The sequence below is a fragment of the Ctenocephalides felis genome, unplaced genomic scaffold, assembly GCF_003426905.1.
Source record: "Ctenocephalides felis isolate EL2017-DRISC unplaced genomic scaffold, ASM342690v1 CF-g0.4_SCAFFOLD_01492, whole genome shotgun sequence".
Taxonomy (NCBI): domain Eukaryota; kingdom Metazoa; phylum Arthropoda; class Insecta; order Siphonaptera; family Pulicidae; genus Ctenocephalides; species Ctenocephalides felis.
In genome coordinates, this window is record NW_020537646.1 from 24,214,203 (window position 1) to 24,229,791 (window position 15,589).

Sequence of the window (15,589 nt, forward strand, 5' to 3'; positions counted from 1 at the left end):
TGATATATTATCCTTATTTTTGAATAGCTCAATGTGATGATTGTTAACTGAGTTGCGTTTTTAGAAGGTAGCCAAGGTCCGTCTATCTATCTGGTCTCTCTATATTTGATAAACTATCATTATTAGTATTGATAATACTGATGATATATTATTAATTTGAAATGTCGGGAAAAGTCTATTTTCACATTAACATAATTTTTAATTACACTTTCAAGAGGAAATTGATCCTATCCCAGCACTACCTACTGCATGATATCTGGTTGTCCGCAATGCAACAATAAATGTAATGCAATTATTTATATTTATTATATGTTTTATTAAAAATGTTCAAGATTTTCTATTATATTGAAACTATTCCGCTGAATCTGTATTACCTACTTGCCTACCTTCTTATAAGTATAAAATTTATACTTATGTATGTATTTATACACCAAAATATAAAGACGTTGCAATATTTCGACATCGCTTGTTTTCCAGTCTTATATACTACTATATCAATTTAAATCATCTTGCACGAGATTCGTTAAAGATCTGGATTTTCCAACGTGATCCGACGACATCGGTTTTTTTTTTCTTTTTTTTTGAAACTTATCCTATAACAAAGATATTGTACCCTTATTCACCTTACTTCTCTGAAACCGGTTGCAAATTGTTCTTAGAAAAGCATTTTCTTGTATAATATATTCAACGATGTTCATAAAATCTAGTATTAATATTCATAAAAATATTTGTATACATATATCTACATTCATTTATAGATATATTAAATTCAATTTATCATAGTCTGAGTTCACGGAACTGCATCCCATTTACAGCTAATGTCTCGGTAATTTTTATATATAACTTTATGTGTTAATATACGACAAGTAATTATAATCAAGCGATTTATGATACATGTCTAATTAACAAAGCTCATTGCTACTTGCCTTCAAATATTGAGGAAGAATACGCTCTTTCAACGGCAGGCCACGTGGTTCTGCAGCGTACAGGACAGTGTGTTGCATTCCTATTTCAAAAAAAAAAAATTATATAAACTATACCGGAATATAAATTAGTATATTTGAACTTTTTCTTTTATGTTCATCCTATCAATTAAAAATATTTTTTGGATCTTACCCGTATGGATAGGATATTTTCCAGTCATCAACGCTGATCTGGATGGAGTGCATATTGGCTGAACGTAATAATTTTGGAGTAAAATTCCTGAATATGCAAGAGCATCTATATTTGGAGTTGGAATTTCAGATGATCCATGGAATCCCACGTCATTCCATCCCTTTAAAGTATTTAATAAAAATAATCAATTTAACTACCAAATCGATGTGTTTTGATAACAAATTTTCAGGTTCCGAGAAAAATTTTAGCTGTACATTTTTATTTATGCAACAAAAAATTGTTTCCCATCATATCTGGACGACCAATCACTGGTTTGACATTCGATTTAGACGAGCGGTCGGGGAACTTTTTTAATCATTACCCCAAAATATTTTTGTCTAAGTTGATACAACCTCCATGGTAAAAAGTAAAAAGAACAACTATGTAGCAAATTCAGTGAATATCATTTAAAAATTCATAATTTTTACCCTCAAAAATTTAATTTTTACCCAAATTGGGGTAATTTACCTCTGTTACCCGACTACTGATTTAGACATTCTAAGTCCTACAAAAAATTTGCTGATGTTTCATATAGAATAGGTGCAGAAATAAAAAATATCTGTAATTTCCATCGGGCAACTTCTTAAGCATTCCATATGGTCATGTGTACTTTCAGTAATCGAGAAAGCAGGAAGTTAAAGAAAATTTAATGATCTTAATTTTCAAATATCACCACAGTTACTTTATTTATCATTAGCTTTTTTATTTTTAGTAGTTTTTCAAGAAATCATTTTAATATTGAACTGCAAAATCATGCTGCTCCATTATACACTCAGATGTATTCAATTTCTCGAAAGTAAAAGTGAAATTATATAATGACGCAGAAATCGAAATATATTAAGTAAGATTCCAATATTTTGAAATAACAACATAATACAAATACTCAAAAAATCGCTTTGCAATTCAAATTTCTTTCATATAAACCTATTTTTCAAACAAATTGAGCATTTTAAAATTGATGATACAAAATATGTGTAGCGAAACATCGATTTCTAATAGTAGCAAGAGACTCAGAAATACAATTTTTTTACAAGTAAACTTTATGATGAATTAGCAATATTACACTTAATAATCTCTTATTCATCTTTCATTTCAATACTGTTATGAAATCAGTAAAGATTCATAAATGATATAACAATCATGACAAATTATCCATTTGATCAAAATTACAAATTTAATTAAATTAGCTAAAAAATACGATTCTGCAAATCATCTTTTGCATGTTATATGCTTATTTTAATACTTGGGTTTATCATTGTAGATAAATTTATTAACTATTATTTATAACTATGATTAATTATTTGCGCAGGGCACCATAAATAATTGTAATCATAAATTGTCATATCCTTATGCTTGTATTCCATTGTCAATTGCTTATTGGAGCACTTACTTTTTTCTTATTTATTATACATTTTTATTAATGTTTATTGATTTGCTTTTTATTATTTTTTCTTTTTCTTTCTGTGATTATTATTTTTTTATTATTATGTGTATTTTTTTTTATTTATTTAGCCCTCTAACTTCTATAAGTTCTGTCAATAACTCTGATTGTTGTATAATTTTAAATAAATAAAAAAAATCCTGATGCACAGTTAATCCTGCTACATTTGCTAATGTACTAGATAAATATTGTTACTAATTGTAAATATTAGATTACCCATGTTTGGTATATAATTTTTCAATTTTCCCTGAAGTTACAAAAGCAATTCTGACCTAAATTGATGTAATTCTAATACTGGTACCACGATAATTGAGTAAGAATTTGCTAACTAAATATTTATCTGTAGATTCTGCAAAAAAATCTATTTTGCGGTAAAAATTGTACCTCCCGTTCATATTTTGAACAATGGATTATATATTTGGAGTTCACCTGCAAATTATTACAACATGGTGATTATAAGAAATGTATACATATATTGTAACGCCTACTCAAATTTAACATTCCAGATACGAACTGCACATATTCTGGTAGAATATTTTTGTTAACAAAATAATCAGCTTTATGTATAAATAAATTTCTATATATTTATAAATAAATCATGGTGAGATTGATGCATGCAAACACTGAATTGATATTTTTAGTTCATGAATGCAACTTGAATATTTTGGTCTTGTGTGCATATGGTCGACTATAAATAAGATATGACACAGTTTATTTAAAAGCAAAATTAGAATTCGTTACAACTAACTTCCAGTTTGAAAATATATTTTCTTTATTTGACTTGAAAAATTACATCATCAAATGTTTTTAAATAATTATTATGATGCAATTTCGGTATACACAAATAATGTAATCATGTAATACATATGCATTTATGAAAGTAAGGATTAGACTATTTTTAATTTTGTTTATAACGCATAAAATGTTAAGTTTTAATTTCTCGTAGGGTAAGTTACCGTAATGAGACAAAAATTAAAAATTAAAATGTTTATATATCTTCACGTTTTAGAGGTTTCTGAACATTTTGGCATACCTCAGAAAAAATGGTTGTGTGAATATGTGTATGTATGTATGTGTGGATACAATTTTTCGTCTACGTTTTCGGACGCACAGATCAACCATTTGAATGGTTAAAAAAAATTCGATTTCTATTGATAGGGAGATATGCTGATTAGTTTTTTGGCAGGTCCAGCCGTTTCGGAGATATGGAGCAAATTTTGCAGAAAATGAAAAACGTGTTTTTTAGAGAATGGAGAATCCGATGTGAATGATCCAAAAAATATTCAATTCGTAATAATGATTAGATTTTGGCAATGGCAGGTCCTGCTGCTTTAAAAATTCGGAGCTAAATATGCAAAAAATAGCAATTTTTGAGAGAACTAACTAGATTTGTATGCTTTTTGCTTGCGTTGACGAAACGATTTCTTTTGGGAAAAGATTTTATTTTTTAATTTCAAAAAAAAAATTTTTCACTAAATTTTATTCTTTCTAATATTTCATTGTGGTAAGGGTAGTTTCGGTAATTTGCCATAAGGCACGATTCAATACACCACTAGTTATACATTTCTGTTAAATAATACTACTACTTACGGTATTTTCATTTAAATCCATGAATTGTACTATTATGCATTTCATTAAAAAATGATTTCCAATGCTCATTTATAACACGTTAAGCATTATTAGTAAATATTTACAGAAAATTCAAGCTTTTGTAAATAATTTATGTGGAATAAATATTTATATTATAATCCATCAGTTCATCCATAAATCCTATATTAGTAAAAAAACAAATATTGGCAAAATGGTGTTCAAATATTAGTAAAAATAAAAATATCATTAAAAATGTTACTATATTTTTGCTCTTTAAATATTTATCTGGTTTCATCATTCATATTTTCATCAGGTTCTTTCCTATCAAAATAATAATAATAATAATAATAATAAATTTATAAGATATTAGACAAATTTTGTTTTAATAATTCGTGTCTTTTTTGTCCCATCTTACTTTCTTAAGAAGTTTTATGACTTTTTATACAGTACATATACGAATTATAAAGTAAATTATATAGCTGCCAAATTTAAATTTTTTTAGTGGCTACCATAAGATATAGAATCTACTTGCACATCACATATAAAAGTCATATATATATATAAGCTTAACCTTAACTCTTAGATTTTGATTTTTATAAATTGATTTACTTTTTGTTTAGTTATCTTTAACCATTTCCATTCGCGATTTGCAAAATTTATATGTGTTATGTCGCCGGAGCGGCGGCATCCGAGTGGAAAGGATTAAATTTATTTATCTATTTACATCAAACTCAACCATCAATCACAAAACTGCAATTAGCTTAATTTCTTTGTTTACAACTCTTATATATCGCGTGTTTTTTGTTCCATTAATTTCTTAACATTTTATGGATACCGTTTATAACAATATAATTATAGTATGTATACATCCTATAAAGTGATTTAATTATCAATTAAGTTTTGTATCAAATCGAATGAAAGTGTGCTTAATTTGATCAAAATAGCTTTGTTAGGAATTTGAATAGAAACTTCTCTGGTTTAATTTGAATCACATTACACATTAAATATTATGTATAACATCAACTATTTTACGTGCCGTTGCATTTCTAATGATAGAGTTCTAAATTCCAGAATAATTTAACATATCAACCTAAAAACACCAGACAAGCTTATTAACCATTTCTAGAGGATGTTCCTAGAAATTTAATAAATTAAAATATGTGTCGGTAATGAACAGTTATGGTTTGTTTAGACTTTAGAATATATACACATATTCTTACAAAGGACATAACAAAAGTGCACTGCTTTAGAATCATTTTTTGTTCGGATTATTTTCTTATTAAAGTACATCGTAAAATTTAATAACATTGACAATAACTAAAGAGGTGTAAAAAGAAAATAGTATTAAAATTTTTTTATCGATATTTAATTAAAAGTATTATGATGATCATAATAAATTCGAAGAGAACTGAAAGGCGGGTTAATCAAACTTATAGAGATATTATAACAAATAGAGATACTTACACTTATATAAATCAACCTACAGTATTTAATTTAATATAAATCATCTTATATTATTAATTTTGAATATATAAACACCACAATCTTATTTTGCTCTAAATTTATTTCGGAAGATACTAAATTACAAAGTTTCGAGATCGTTATTTGCCCCATCCTCAGATCAAAATTTAACAGAGAAAAAATATATTTATAATTATTATGATTATTATAAATTCTAAAAGCATCGAAATACGGTTTAAACTAACTTATAAGTAGATGTAAATTAAGTACTAAATTATAAACGATTTGAGACCGTGTTCGGCTCATCATCAGAGTACATAATATAAATTATTTATCTTATATTACATATAGGGTAGAGCGGAGATCAAGGTACGTGGGTCAAAAGGTCCACCACCGATATCTCAAATAAAGTTAGGATTTTTTTAACAACAATATTTTAAAGTAGGGGGAAAAGTATGTTTACCTAGCCACTACCTTGATTTTTACAACTTTGCTAGCGGGAGATAAACGACAATGTGTAAAAATCTATAACAAAGGTATTTTCTGTCGTTGTTAGATTTTTTCGTTTTAAACTCTGTTGTTTAGTTTACGAAACCTTAATATAATTATTCCAACTCTGCTGATGAGTATTTCTGGCTAAACGCCTGATTTTAGATTATATATAGTGAAAGAACTGTAAAAAATGTACCCATAAAATTTAAATTTTGCATTAGTTAAAAAATGTTGAAAAACGAAAAATGTTGCTGTTATTTCGTAAAATCCCTTTAAAATTAAAAATAAGATATTGGGCCTGGTGCCTCCTTGCCGTCTCATTGTACTCAACCTATGGAGTAAAAATACTAGGTGACAAAATTTTTAAAAACATAAAAAACACATTTCTACAATGATGATTTAGCTGCGAGTTTTACTGAACATAGTCAGACAGTTGTTTGATATGTGTCATCTGTTGTGATGAAATTGCTCGAAGTTTGCACAATATAATTGCTCAAAGTCAAATTGGACTTTTGTGCCCCGCCCTACTCTATTTATATTTTTCAACGCTAAAAAAATCAGTTTTCTTTAGTTATGATATTTTTATTATTTATACTCTCTCTAAAATATTTAATTCTGCATGATACAGATACAATTAAAAATATTTAAAATAATTGTAATAATAAACAATAATGATAATAATTTAGAACAATAACAAATTTCAATATAGCACATGTTTAAAAGATTTTTTTTATGTTTTTATATTATACTACCTATAATTTGAAATTTATTAATAAAATGAGTATTTAAGACAAAATTATTTAGAGATGAATAATTTATTTATGCGAGAGATTTGTGAAAGGAGAACGTTGTAAAAGGATAATGAATTTGCTATAACTAAATGCTTAAATTTTAAACAATAGCAATACACTTAATTTATTTAAAATTCTCCTCTATAACTGGAAAATTATATCTGAGTTATTATTGAAATGAAAAGAGATACTATGCTTAAAGCTACATGCAGAGCTTTTAAACCAACTATTTTCCATATCACAAACCTCATATGATATCATAAAAATCTTGATTGGAGAAAAAAATCAAATATATGTATTAATGAAAAACCATACTCACCAAATCATCAGCTAAGATAAATATTATATGTGGTCTTTTCTCGGCATCACAATTAACAAAATTAGTCAAAACAATTAAAAATGTGAATAAAAATGATAATATTATAAATGGAAGAAAACAATTCAAACTTTTACAAATCATTTTGTTTTTGTACAATTTAATAATTGTCTTATTTTTCATATATTAATTATTAGCATTATATGTTGCATTTATCACTAGTTTAAAACCAATTGTTATAATTGCAAAAAAAATAATTTAGGGGTTTTTTTTAATTTTAAAATATAGCACACGAACACAATTGTTTTATTAACATTTAACAAGAAAATTGTAAAAAAAATGGAAAGTGTTTTTTTCTAATATTTTAAATCATTGTTTACATTATATTGATATTCTGACTTGTTAACATATAATATCATTCTTATGCTTGATTTACAAAAATCTCCTCTTGATTCTATAATTATTTATGACCAACTTTTTTGAATCAGGTAAAAATGCTTAAAATCATTTTCTACTCCGACATAAATTTAATAGCACTTAAACACAATGTTATTAGTGTAAATGTTTTTCAATTTTGTTTAAACAATTGCGTGAAAACTGATTCAATGTAATTTAAGGAGATTGGTCTGGACCGCGCGGTGTTCGACATAACAATGAAGTAAATAAAGCACAGTGTGTTGATAAACTTGCGAAGCAGCAAACGCGCGAGGCCGTTATACATATTTGTCACCTTTATTGTCAATAATACAGGTAGTACTATTCTGTTAATATAGTCGTTTGATTAGATTGATTAAACATCATTAATTTGAGGGTTGCTTTTGAATTATTCACGAACTGTTACCCATAGCTCGAATACTTGTAATGATATAAAACATGGCGATATCTACAAAAATACCCATGGGAAATTTATCTATAATTTAAGGTCAGGGTAGAAATAGATATACATTCCCGCTGAATATGTTATCTTCGGTTAGATATAAAGAACTTTTTTTTAACTACCTGAAAAGTAAGTTACAATAGTAATCGCAAAAAATCGAATATGAAAATGGTTGCATATCTTATGTTTCAATGCTTTCTGAAAATTCTGAATACCTCAGAAAAAATTGATGTACGTGTGTATGTATGTATGTGCGGATACAATTTTTCGTCCACAGATCACCCATGCAATTTGAATTATTCAAAAAGCTTTGATTCCTAGGCAGGAACTGCCGTTTTGAAGATACAGGCCAAATGTACAAAAATGGCAATGCGCTTTTTGATAGAATGCAAGTTCAGCGACATTGGAAATCTAGAAGAAATGATAGAAAAAATGCCATTTGGCAATCAAAAATGATCATTAGATACATGCACATCAAATTATTACATATTTTATATAGATTTTAATAATAAGTTTAATATTTGTTTTTATTTCTACGAGTTCGGTACCAAAAATTTTAAATTTTAAAGTAGACGGTTGATTCAATCATATAGTTGAATCAACCGTCTACCGACTTGAATGGATTAGAATGGAAATATAAAATTTTCAAGAAATTTTAGAAAAAGTCGAATTTATTCAAAATTCAACAAAATGACAAAAATTTAAAAAAAAAAAAAAACTAAATTTTCAATATATTTCCAAACTGTGTTATTTACAAATCTCCATATTTATTTTCTCTCTCCATATTTAGTTATTTATTATTAAAACATTTAAAAAAAAACTGTGTAAATAAAATTTCAAAAGTCATGAACAGAAAAATTATAGGAAAAAACAATTTGTAAAAAATTGTTATGAGAAAAATTGAAAAGAAAAAAATAAAAAATTTGGTTTATCATAACCATGAACTCATTTTACAGTGTTTCTTCAAAATCCACTATGTTTTTTTTTAAATCAATCGAGCGACTTTTTTTTTTTTTTAATCGATGCAGCCGATTTTTCATAAATTGTATTTTCGGAGAACATAAACTTCTCCTTGGGAAGGTTAAAAACTATGGTGCTTTATACAAAGTTTTATGAATCCATCTACACTACTGCCAAATTATAATCGAATTTCGAAAATATGTAATGCAGCTTAATAATGATGAATTTGTCAAAAATATACCGTAGTTATGTTGTTCGGTCGTTTTTTTTTTCAAACGAAACTACAAAACTTTTGTAATTTGTGCTATAACATTTTTAAGGCTAAGTTCTGGTTTCAACTTGTAACCCATAATAGAAAAGAAATTCTCAATGGAATTCAAAAGGCGGATTATCATTTATACATATCAACAAACGTTCTAAATGCCGCGAAAGAAGTAAAAAGATTTTGATTCAAACAATAAATATCTCTGATCAATAAGTTTTTATTCAATTGCTTATGAATGCACTAGTACAAAATAAAAAATATTATGAAATTGAAACATTACATATATTAACTATAAATATAAATATTTATATTAAATCATACCATAACATGGTAAATTAAATTATACGTGAAAATATATACACAAGACTCATTTCGCTATATCACAATTATCAAGGTTTATTTTTCTTGTACATGTTAATAGCTATATTAACATATGAAAAACATAATTTTAACCTTTATTTATTTACCCGTCTCCTGTTATTATACCACTTCTGACTAAGAAATGATATTAGGCAAAATTTGTTAATGCAAAAAGACAAATAGTGTGCTTAATTTAATTATTAATGTGATTATTCAATAAATTAGTTACAACAAAATATAAATAATGTATTAAGTAACAACACCAATAAACTTAAAGCAAAATGCATTAGCTAATATATTATGAATCATATTCATATGCTAATTAGTGGCTCGATTTTCAATCACAAATCTTAACTTCATGATAAAAGTTATTTCTGCTGTATACCCTATAAGATTTCTAAATCACAATGTCGTATTTGTGGGAACTTTGTCTGTAATATAAGAATCAATTAATAAGGCTTCGAGTAGTTAAATTATGCAATAAATTGTACTTCATCATTTAACATACCCTGAGTTTTAGTTCAATCCTATCGATTTCACCTCCCATAAGGTCAACTATGTTTTCACCATGTTTCAATAAAAATTCTTCTAATTCATCTATTGTTTTGAACGACTTGATTTCCTTTAACAAAAATAAGACTTACTGAAAATAACTGTTTAAACCGGTGAATGCACATAATGTTAATATACTTCCATGCTAAATAGATTAGTGTTAAGAATAATAATAGAATATTAAAGAATAATGAAATATTAAGTAATGTAAACAATATAATAATTCACCTCCAACAAAGCGTTCAGATCTAGCTTGTCTAAATAAGCCCTAGATAATTCCCTTCCATCAAAGTCCATTTCAGCCTAAACAAAATACGAAAAAGCATTAATTCTGCAAAGTCCTTTCTCAAACAAATTAAGATTATTAATTATTAATTAACAAGATTAAAACTTTAATGTCTTACCTTATATCTAACCAGAGTATTTCCCATATCTATTCCTTTCACATCATGTATAGCTCGAATCATTATGTCTGATTCTAGTACTGCATTCATATCATCCAATTTTTCTTGTGGAATGGAACTAAGATCATAAGAAATATTATTACAAATTACACAAAAAAAGGTCAAAATTCTACATTTTATCTTTCTTACCGACCCACTAATGCGGCAACATTACTATAAATAATAAAGGACGCTACGCCCCCTAACAAGCCTCCAACCAAAAGTGATCCAATTGAATCAGGAATGGGAGAATTAGTAATGCTTGATAAACCCATACACAAACCAGCAACGCCTACACCCAATACGGCAGCCATGTCTTCTAACATGACCACGTTAACACTGGGATCTTGTCCTCGCAAAATGTAATCTTTTACTGAGATTGAAGCAGCTTTTGCACCTTTCCTGATCGAGTTAAAAGCCATCAGTAAAGTTGCGCCTTCAGATATCATGGAGCCAGCCAGAATGTAATAAGCCTGTAAAAGAAATAAATAAGAAGTTACGATAAATTGACTCAGAAATTTAAAACAAGATAGATATACAAAATTTCATCATAAAAAGGAAAACTATGATAACTATAATTACCCAATAATAATCTTCTACAGGATGTGGATTTAATAACCCATCTACTCCGTGGTAAATCGATAGACCGGTACCAACACAAAAAATGCCTACGCCTGATATAAGAGAGGCAACATATCGCATATTTGAATACCCATAGGGATGTGTCGGATCAGCCATCTGAAATGAATTGAAAAAATAATTATCAATTCTTAATACTTTATTTTTTCCTGCAACTTTTTGCCTTACTTGAACAGACTTATGTATACCATAGGCCAATATAAGTTGATTGATAGTATCAGCCAGAGAATGAATACATTCTGAGAACATACTATTAGATCCTGTGTAAAGCCAGGCAAATAATTTAAAAAGACAGTTTGTTGCATTGATGGCTACAGCAGCTACCACAACACGACCAGATCTTCCCATTAAACCAGATTCTTGTTCCACTTCAGTTCTTGTACCCATCTCTCGTCTATAATCTCTCAAACGTCGCTTTTGAGTGAAGACATCTGTGAAGAGCTAAAGTAAATTATAAAAATTCATTGAAATAGTGAAATTAATATATTTTAATTACTTTGTTGATAAGTTTTCCTTTCAATTTCCCTCTTTAAATGCTCTTTTCTCAAGTTATCCATTGAACCCCATACCTTGAATACAAACATATCAAATAAAATTAAAATCTGCTGTTAAAAATTAATTATGATTATTTAATCTATTAATCGTTACTTTAATTGCAACAGCTTCAACATCTCTTCGCCAATGAACTATGATTGGGGGTTCAAGTTCATAGGGTGATCTTCGTTTAGTTTTTGGTAACGATTCTAAATCACTTGGTTTTAGAAGAAAATCTGACATTGCTCGGACAGGAGTTATAAAGTTTCTTTCGAGAGAATTAGCAGAATGATCAAATGGTTTTCTGGTTCTCTTAGGTGGTGCAGCTTCTTTTTTGGGTGGTTCTTTTTCTTTTGATGTTGCCTTTTTATCTTTTGTAATAACTATATCCGTGACCTAGTACAAATTAATAAAAAATTATCACATTATACATTAATAGATGGAATATAATAGACAGAATCATGACAGAATAAACATTGAAATGCTAAGTTGATTTTATAATAAGACGGAACTCAATCACACACTTTGTATTGTGGATAATTCACTAATTAAGAGTTGACAAGTTTACCTATTAATATGTTTATGAAATTTCTTTCTATATTTTATTACTTACATTTGGCATTGATGGTTCGTGAGGTGGTTGTTCACTTACAATTATTTTTCCTCCTTTAACCAATATTTCTTTAACAAGAATTTCTTCAGGTTTCACAGATTTGACATCTGAACCTGTGGAATTATTTGGAGGTGCGGAATCCTTCGATTGAGACATTGCTCGTGCTAATATAGATAATTTTAGTACTCCAGGAATTTTGTTCCATTGAAAGGGGTAAACCCTTAAATTCTGGCCGTGTTGAGAAATAAGAAGGCTGAATTTTCGAGTTATAACATTTGACTAAAATTGAAATTTATTAGTATTGGGATAAACTAAAACGTAAATTATGATTCTATAACAAGTTTACCTTAGACTGCAACATTTGTGCTGAAAGTGCTCCGCGTTTGCAGAGCACTTTCGTGAAGTCTAAACTTCTAGGCGACATTATGTGAACTAATGCCATTCTTTATGATTTCAGAATTATGTTTACAATATAATTTAAAACACTATTGTTCAGTTTTATATAAGCATGTTTAATCAAAATAATATTGAATAGATTCATAAGAAAAATATAATAGGTTATGTGAGAATTTTATAAATAAAAATAGTTTCACATTTCTTAATTGATTTGATTATTACAGCAAATCAGCAGATTTACATTTTATCTTTTTGTAGTTATGTCAAAAATTTAAACGACTCCACGTCAATAAGCAGCTCTTTCCAATTCTCTTCTGTCAGAGTTGTCGCAAAACTTGTTCAACAGATTTTGCTGCTTTTGTTGGCTATTGTTAGTTTTTGACATTTCTACGCTTGCGATTTGTTTGGCATTTAGAGGTTACAATTAGAAATCGTTTTATTTCCTTGATGAGTTTCATTTTTTATAAGGTAAATACTACAGGTGTATATAATTAAAAGTTTTTATAAATAATCTAAAGATAAATGATACTCAAAGTAGTTGAGGTGTGAAAATTTTGTCACTTGTCCAGAGACTTTATATTCGACTCATTGTACATATATGAACTGACAATAATTAAAAAGGAGGGATTTAAAAACAGTTTCTATCTTGATATTGATTTATATAATATATATTCCTTTATTTTATAATGTTAGTTTTGTACTTTATCTTCTAATTGTGACAATGTTCTTGATAGATGACCTGAAGCTGTCTCTTTGCTGTCAGTAGTATTTGTGAAATTCTTGAAAATAGTAAATTATAAGTAGTTGCTACATTGTGAAGATAAAATGTATATTGGCTAATTTGATACTTATCATTAGAAGTCATGGATGTTCCACAGCTTGCAAATAAAGATCAAGAAATAGCATATTGGAAAGATTTAGCCAATAAATATTTACAAGAGAAAACTGATGCTCAACAAGAATTAGAGGATTTTTCAGAAGAATCTAGACAACTAGAGTGTGAGTTAGAAGCTTCTCTTGAACAATCAGAAAATGTAATAAGAGACTTGAGATTAACAATTAGGAATTTACAAGCAGAATTGGAATCTTCGAAGAATAAGTTAGAAAAGCTTGATAAAGAGAACTGCTCATTAGAAATTAACTGCAATGCATTATCGTCAGAGAAAGAAAAATTATTAATTTATATTAGGGAACTGGAACAAAAAAATGATGACCTTGAAAGAGCTCATAGAAATGTAACAGAAAGCGTTGCTACATTTGAGGATCTTTTAAATAAAGCCTATGAGAAAAATGCATTGCTAGAAAACGAAGTTGGTGAAAAAGAAAATTTACAAGTCCAGTTACAACGTATGCGCGATGAAGCTAGAGACTTGCAACAAGAACTGAAAATAAAAGTCAAGGATGGTGACAAAAGTTTGATGAATGGTTACAGTAATTCTTATATGAACTTATCTCTAGATTCCAATAGACTACATTGTGAAATGGAAACACAGACAGTGGACAACCAGACATCAGTGAAAAATCAACCATCAAATATCAATGGTAACGGACTAACATCCGGTGGCAGGATAATTGCAATGAATATTGTTGGTGATCTGCTGAGGAAAGTTGGAAATATGGAAGCAAAGCTTTCGAAATTACCTAACGATGGGGGCCTGGTAGCTCAAAACGGAATATACTCAGGAGATACACCACCGAGTACTTACAGAAATCGAAGATCTACTAGAACACCAAACTCTCCTTTAGTCTTAGGATGCAAGTATAATATTCCTAGTTAATTGAAGAAGTGCTTTCAAACTGTAGAATTCATTTTGGAGTATGAATCCTAGTTTAACTATTTTAAGTTTGCTTATATTCAATTGCACAAAATGTGCTAATTAAAAATCCAAATCAAAGACACATGTTTGAAATAGAGCAACAATTTAAAATTGTGATATTGAAATCAGAATTTGCACTTCTTGCGTGAGTAGATAGAATATAATGTAAGCACATGACACATATTTATTTGTCAAATATCAACTTCTTTGAATATGCTATATTTATATTCTTTACTGCAATTTTAACATTACCATAGTTTGGCAGGTTAATTACAGCATAGTTTAAGTTGTCATATTTTTATAATTCTTTTAATTATTAGTTTTATATAAATCTTTATAAACTTTGAATACAATTGCACAAAGTTTTTACTGAACACAGATTTTAGTTTTCAAAGGTAATAATTTGTAACTCCATTATTCAATTTGTTGAAACTTGTTCCGGAATATATGTTAGCATAGATTGAATGTACATGAATTCAAATATCAACTATATATTACATATTTATTAAATACATATTGTTGTTTATTCCTATTATGAAATAATTTTTATCGTTCATTCATGATGATTGACTTCATAGTTTAGAAACCCAAACCTTTGCCCCAAAAATCTAAGAATACTTGAAAGTAAAGATAAATTACAAGTTGGAAATAGTTTGTAATTAAAAGCCGAAGTAGCAATTTATTTTAATAAACTATCAGAAAGGTTGTGGTGGGTAAAATTTTAAAATCATTGTTAATAACAATTTTCAGAAGTTAATATTTATCAACAAATTTAGTTAAGAAATTAAAGTATTATATTAACTATTAGACCCATGATTTCCAACCAGTGGGGCGCTCCGGGTTACGAGTGAATACAAAAATATTTTTTATTCTGACAGAATACTATA

The 15,589-nt window shown here is 27.9% G+C and overlaps 3 protein-coding genes across 3 annotated transcripts; 1 reads left to right on the plus strand and 2 right to left on the minus strand.

Annotated features, from left to right (window-relative positions):
* Positions 1-902: 902 nt before the first annotated feature.
* On the minus strand, positions 903-7,390 carry LOC113371071 (arylsulfatase B-like). The gene is made up of 3 exons (XM_026611718.1): positions 7,250-7,390; positions 1,117-1,276; positions 903-1,006 (listed from the first exon to the last, which is right to left on the minus strand). Exons 1-3 carry the CDS (start codon positions 7,388-7,390, stop codon positions 903-905), a joined length of 405 nt encoding a protein of 134 aa, XP_026467503.1.
* Positions 7,391-9,984: 2,594 nt separating this feature from the next.
* Positions 9,985-13,056, minus strand: LOC113370073 (zinc transporter 9-like). The gene is made up of 11 exons (XM_026610732.1): positions 12,836-13,056; positions 12,490-12,768; positions 11,991-12,272; positions 11,839-11,911; positions 11,511-11,773; positions 11,286-11,441; positions 10,854-11,176; positions 10,665-10,782; positions 10,489-10,563; positions 10,217-10,330; positions 9,985-10,139 (listed from the first exon to the last, which is right to left on the minus strand). The coding sequence occupies exons 1-11, from the start codon at positions 12,929-12,931 to the stop codon at positions 10,095-10,097; spliced, it is 1,824 nt and encodes a 607-aa protein (XP_026466517.1). The 5' UTR covers positions 12,932-13,056; the 3' UTR covers positions 9,985-10,094.
* A 216-nt stretch (positions 13,057-13,272) lies between these two features.
* LOC113370559 (nuclear distribution protein nudE-like 1-B) lies at positions 13,273-15,073 on the plus strand. Its single transcript, XM_026611248.1, has 2 exons — positions 13,273-13,353; positions 13,620-15,073. Exon 2 carries the CDS (start codon positions 13,749-13,751, stop codon positions 14,661-14,663), a length of 915 nt encoding a protein of 304 aa, XP_026467033.1. The 5' UTR covers positions 13,273-13,353; positions 13,620-13,748; the 3' UTR covers positions 14,664-15,073.
* The last annotated feature ends 516 nt before the right edge of the window (positions 15,074-15,589 follow it).

Bases quoted from the DNA above. Each gene is read 5' to 3' on its own strand.
- LOC113371071 (XM_026611718.1), bottom strand. From the start codon at position 7,390: ATGATTTGTAAAAGTTTGAATTGTTTTCTTCCATTTATAATATTATCA. The intron at 1,277-7,249 runs GTGAGTATGGTT...AATACTTTAAAG, and splicing joins TTATCTTAGCTGATGATTTG to GGATGGAATGACGTGGGATT. The intron at 1,007-1,116 runs GTAAGATCCAAA...TTTTTGAAATAG, and splicing joins AAAATATCCTATCCATACGG to GAATGCAACACACTGTCCTG.
- LOC113370073 (XM_026610732.1), bottom strand. From the start codon at position 12,931: ATGGCATTAGTTCACATAATGTCGCCTAGAAGTTTAGACTTCACGAAA. The intron at 11,442-11,510 runs GTAAGGCAAAAA...AATTCATTTCAG, and splicing joins GTATACATAAGTCTGTTCAA to ATGGCTGATCCGACACATCC. The intron at 10,140-10,216 runs GTATGTTAAATG...CTTATATTACAG, and splicing joins GGATTGAACTAAAACTCAGG to ACAAAGTTCCCACAAATACG.
- LOC113370559 (XM_026611248.1), top strand. From the start codon at position 13,749: ATGGATGTTCCACAGCTTGCAAATAAAGATCAAGAAATAGCATATTGG.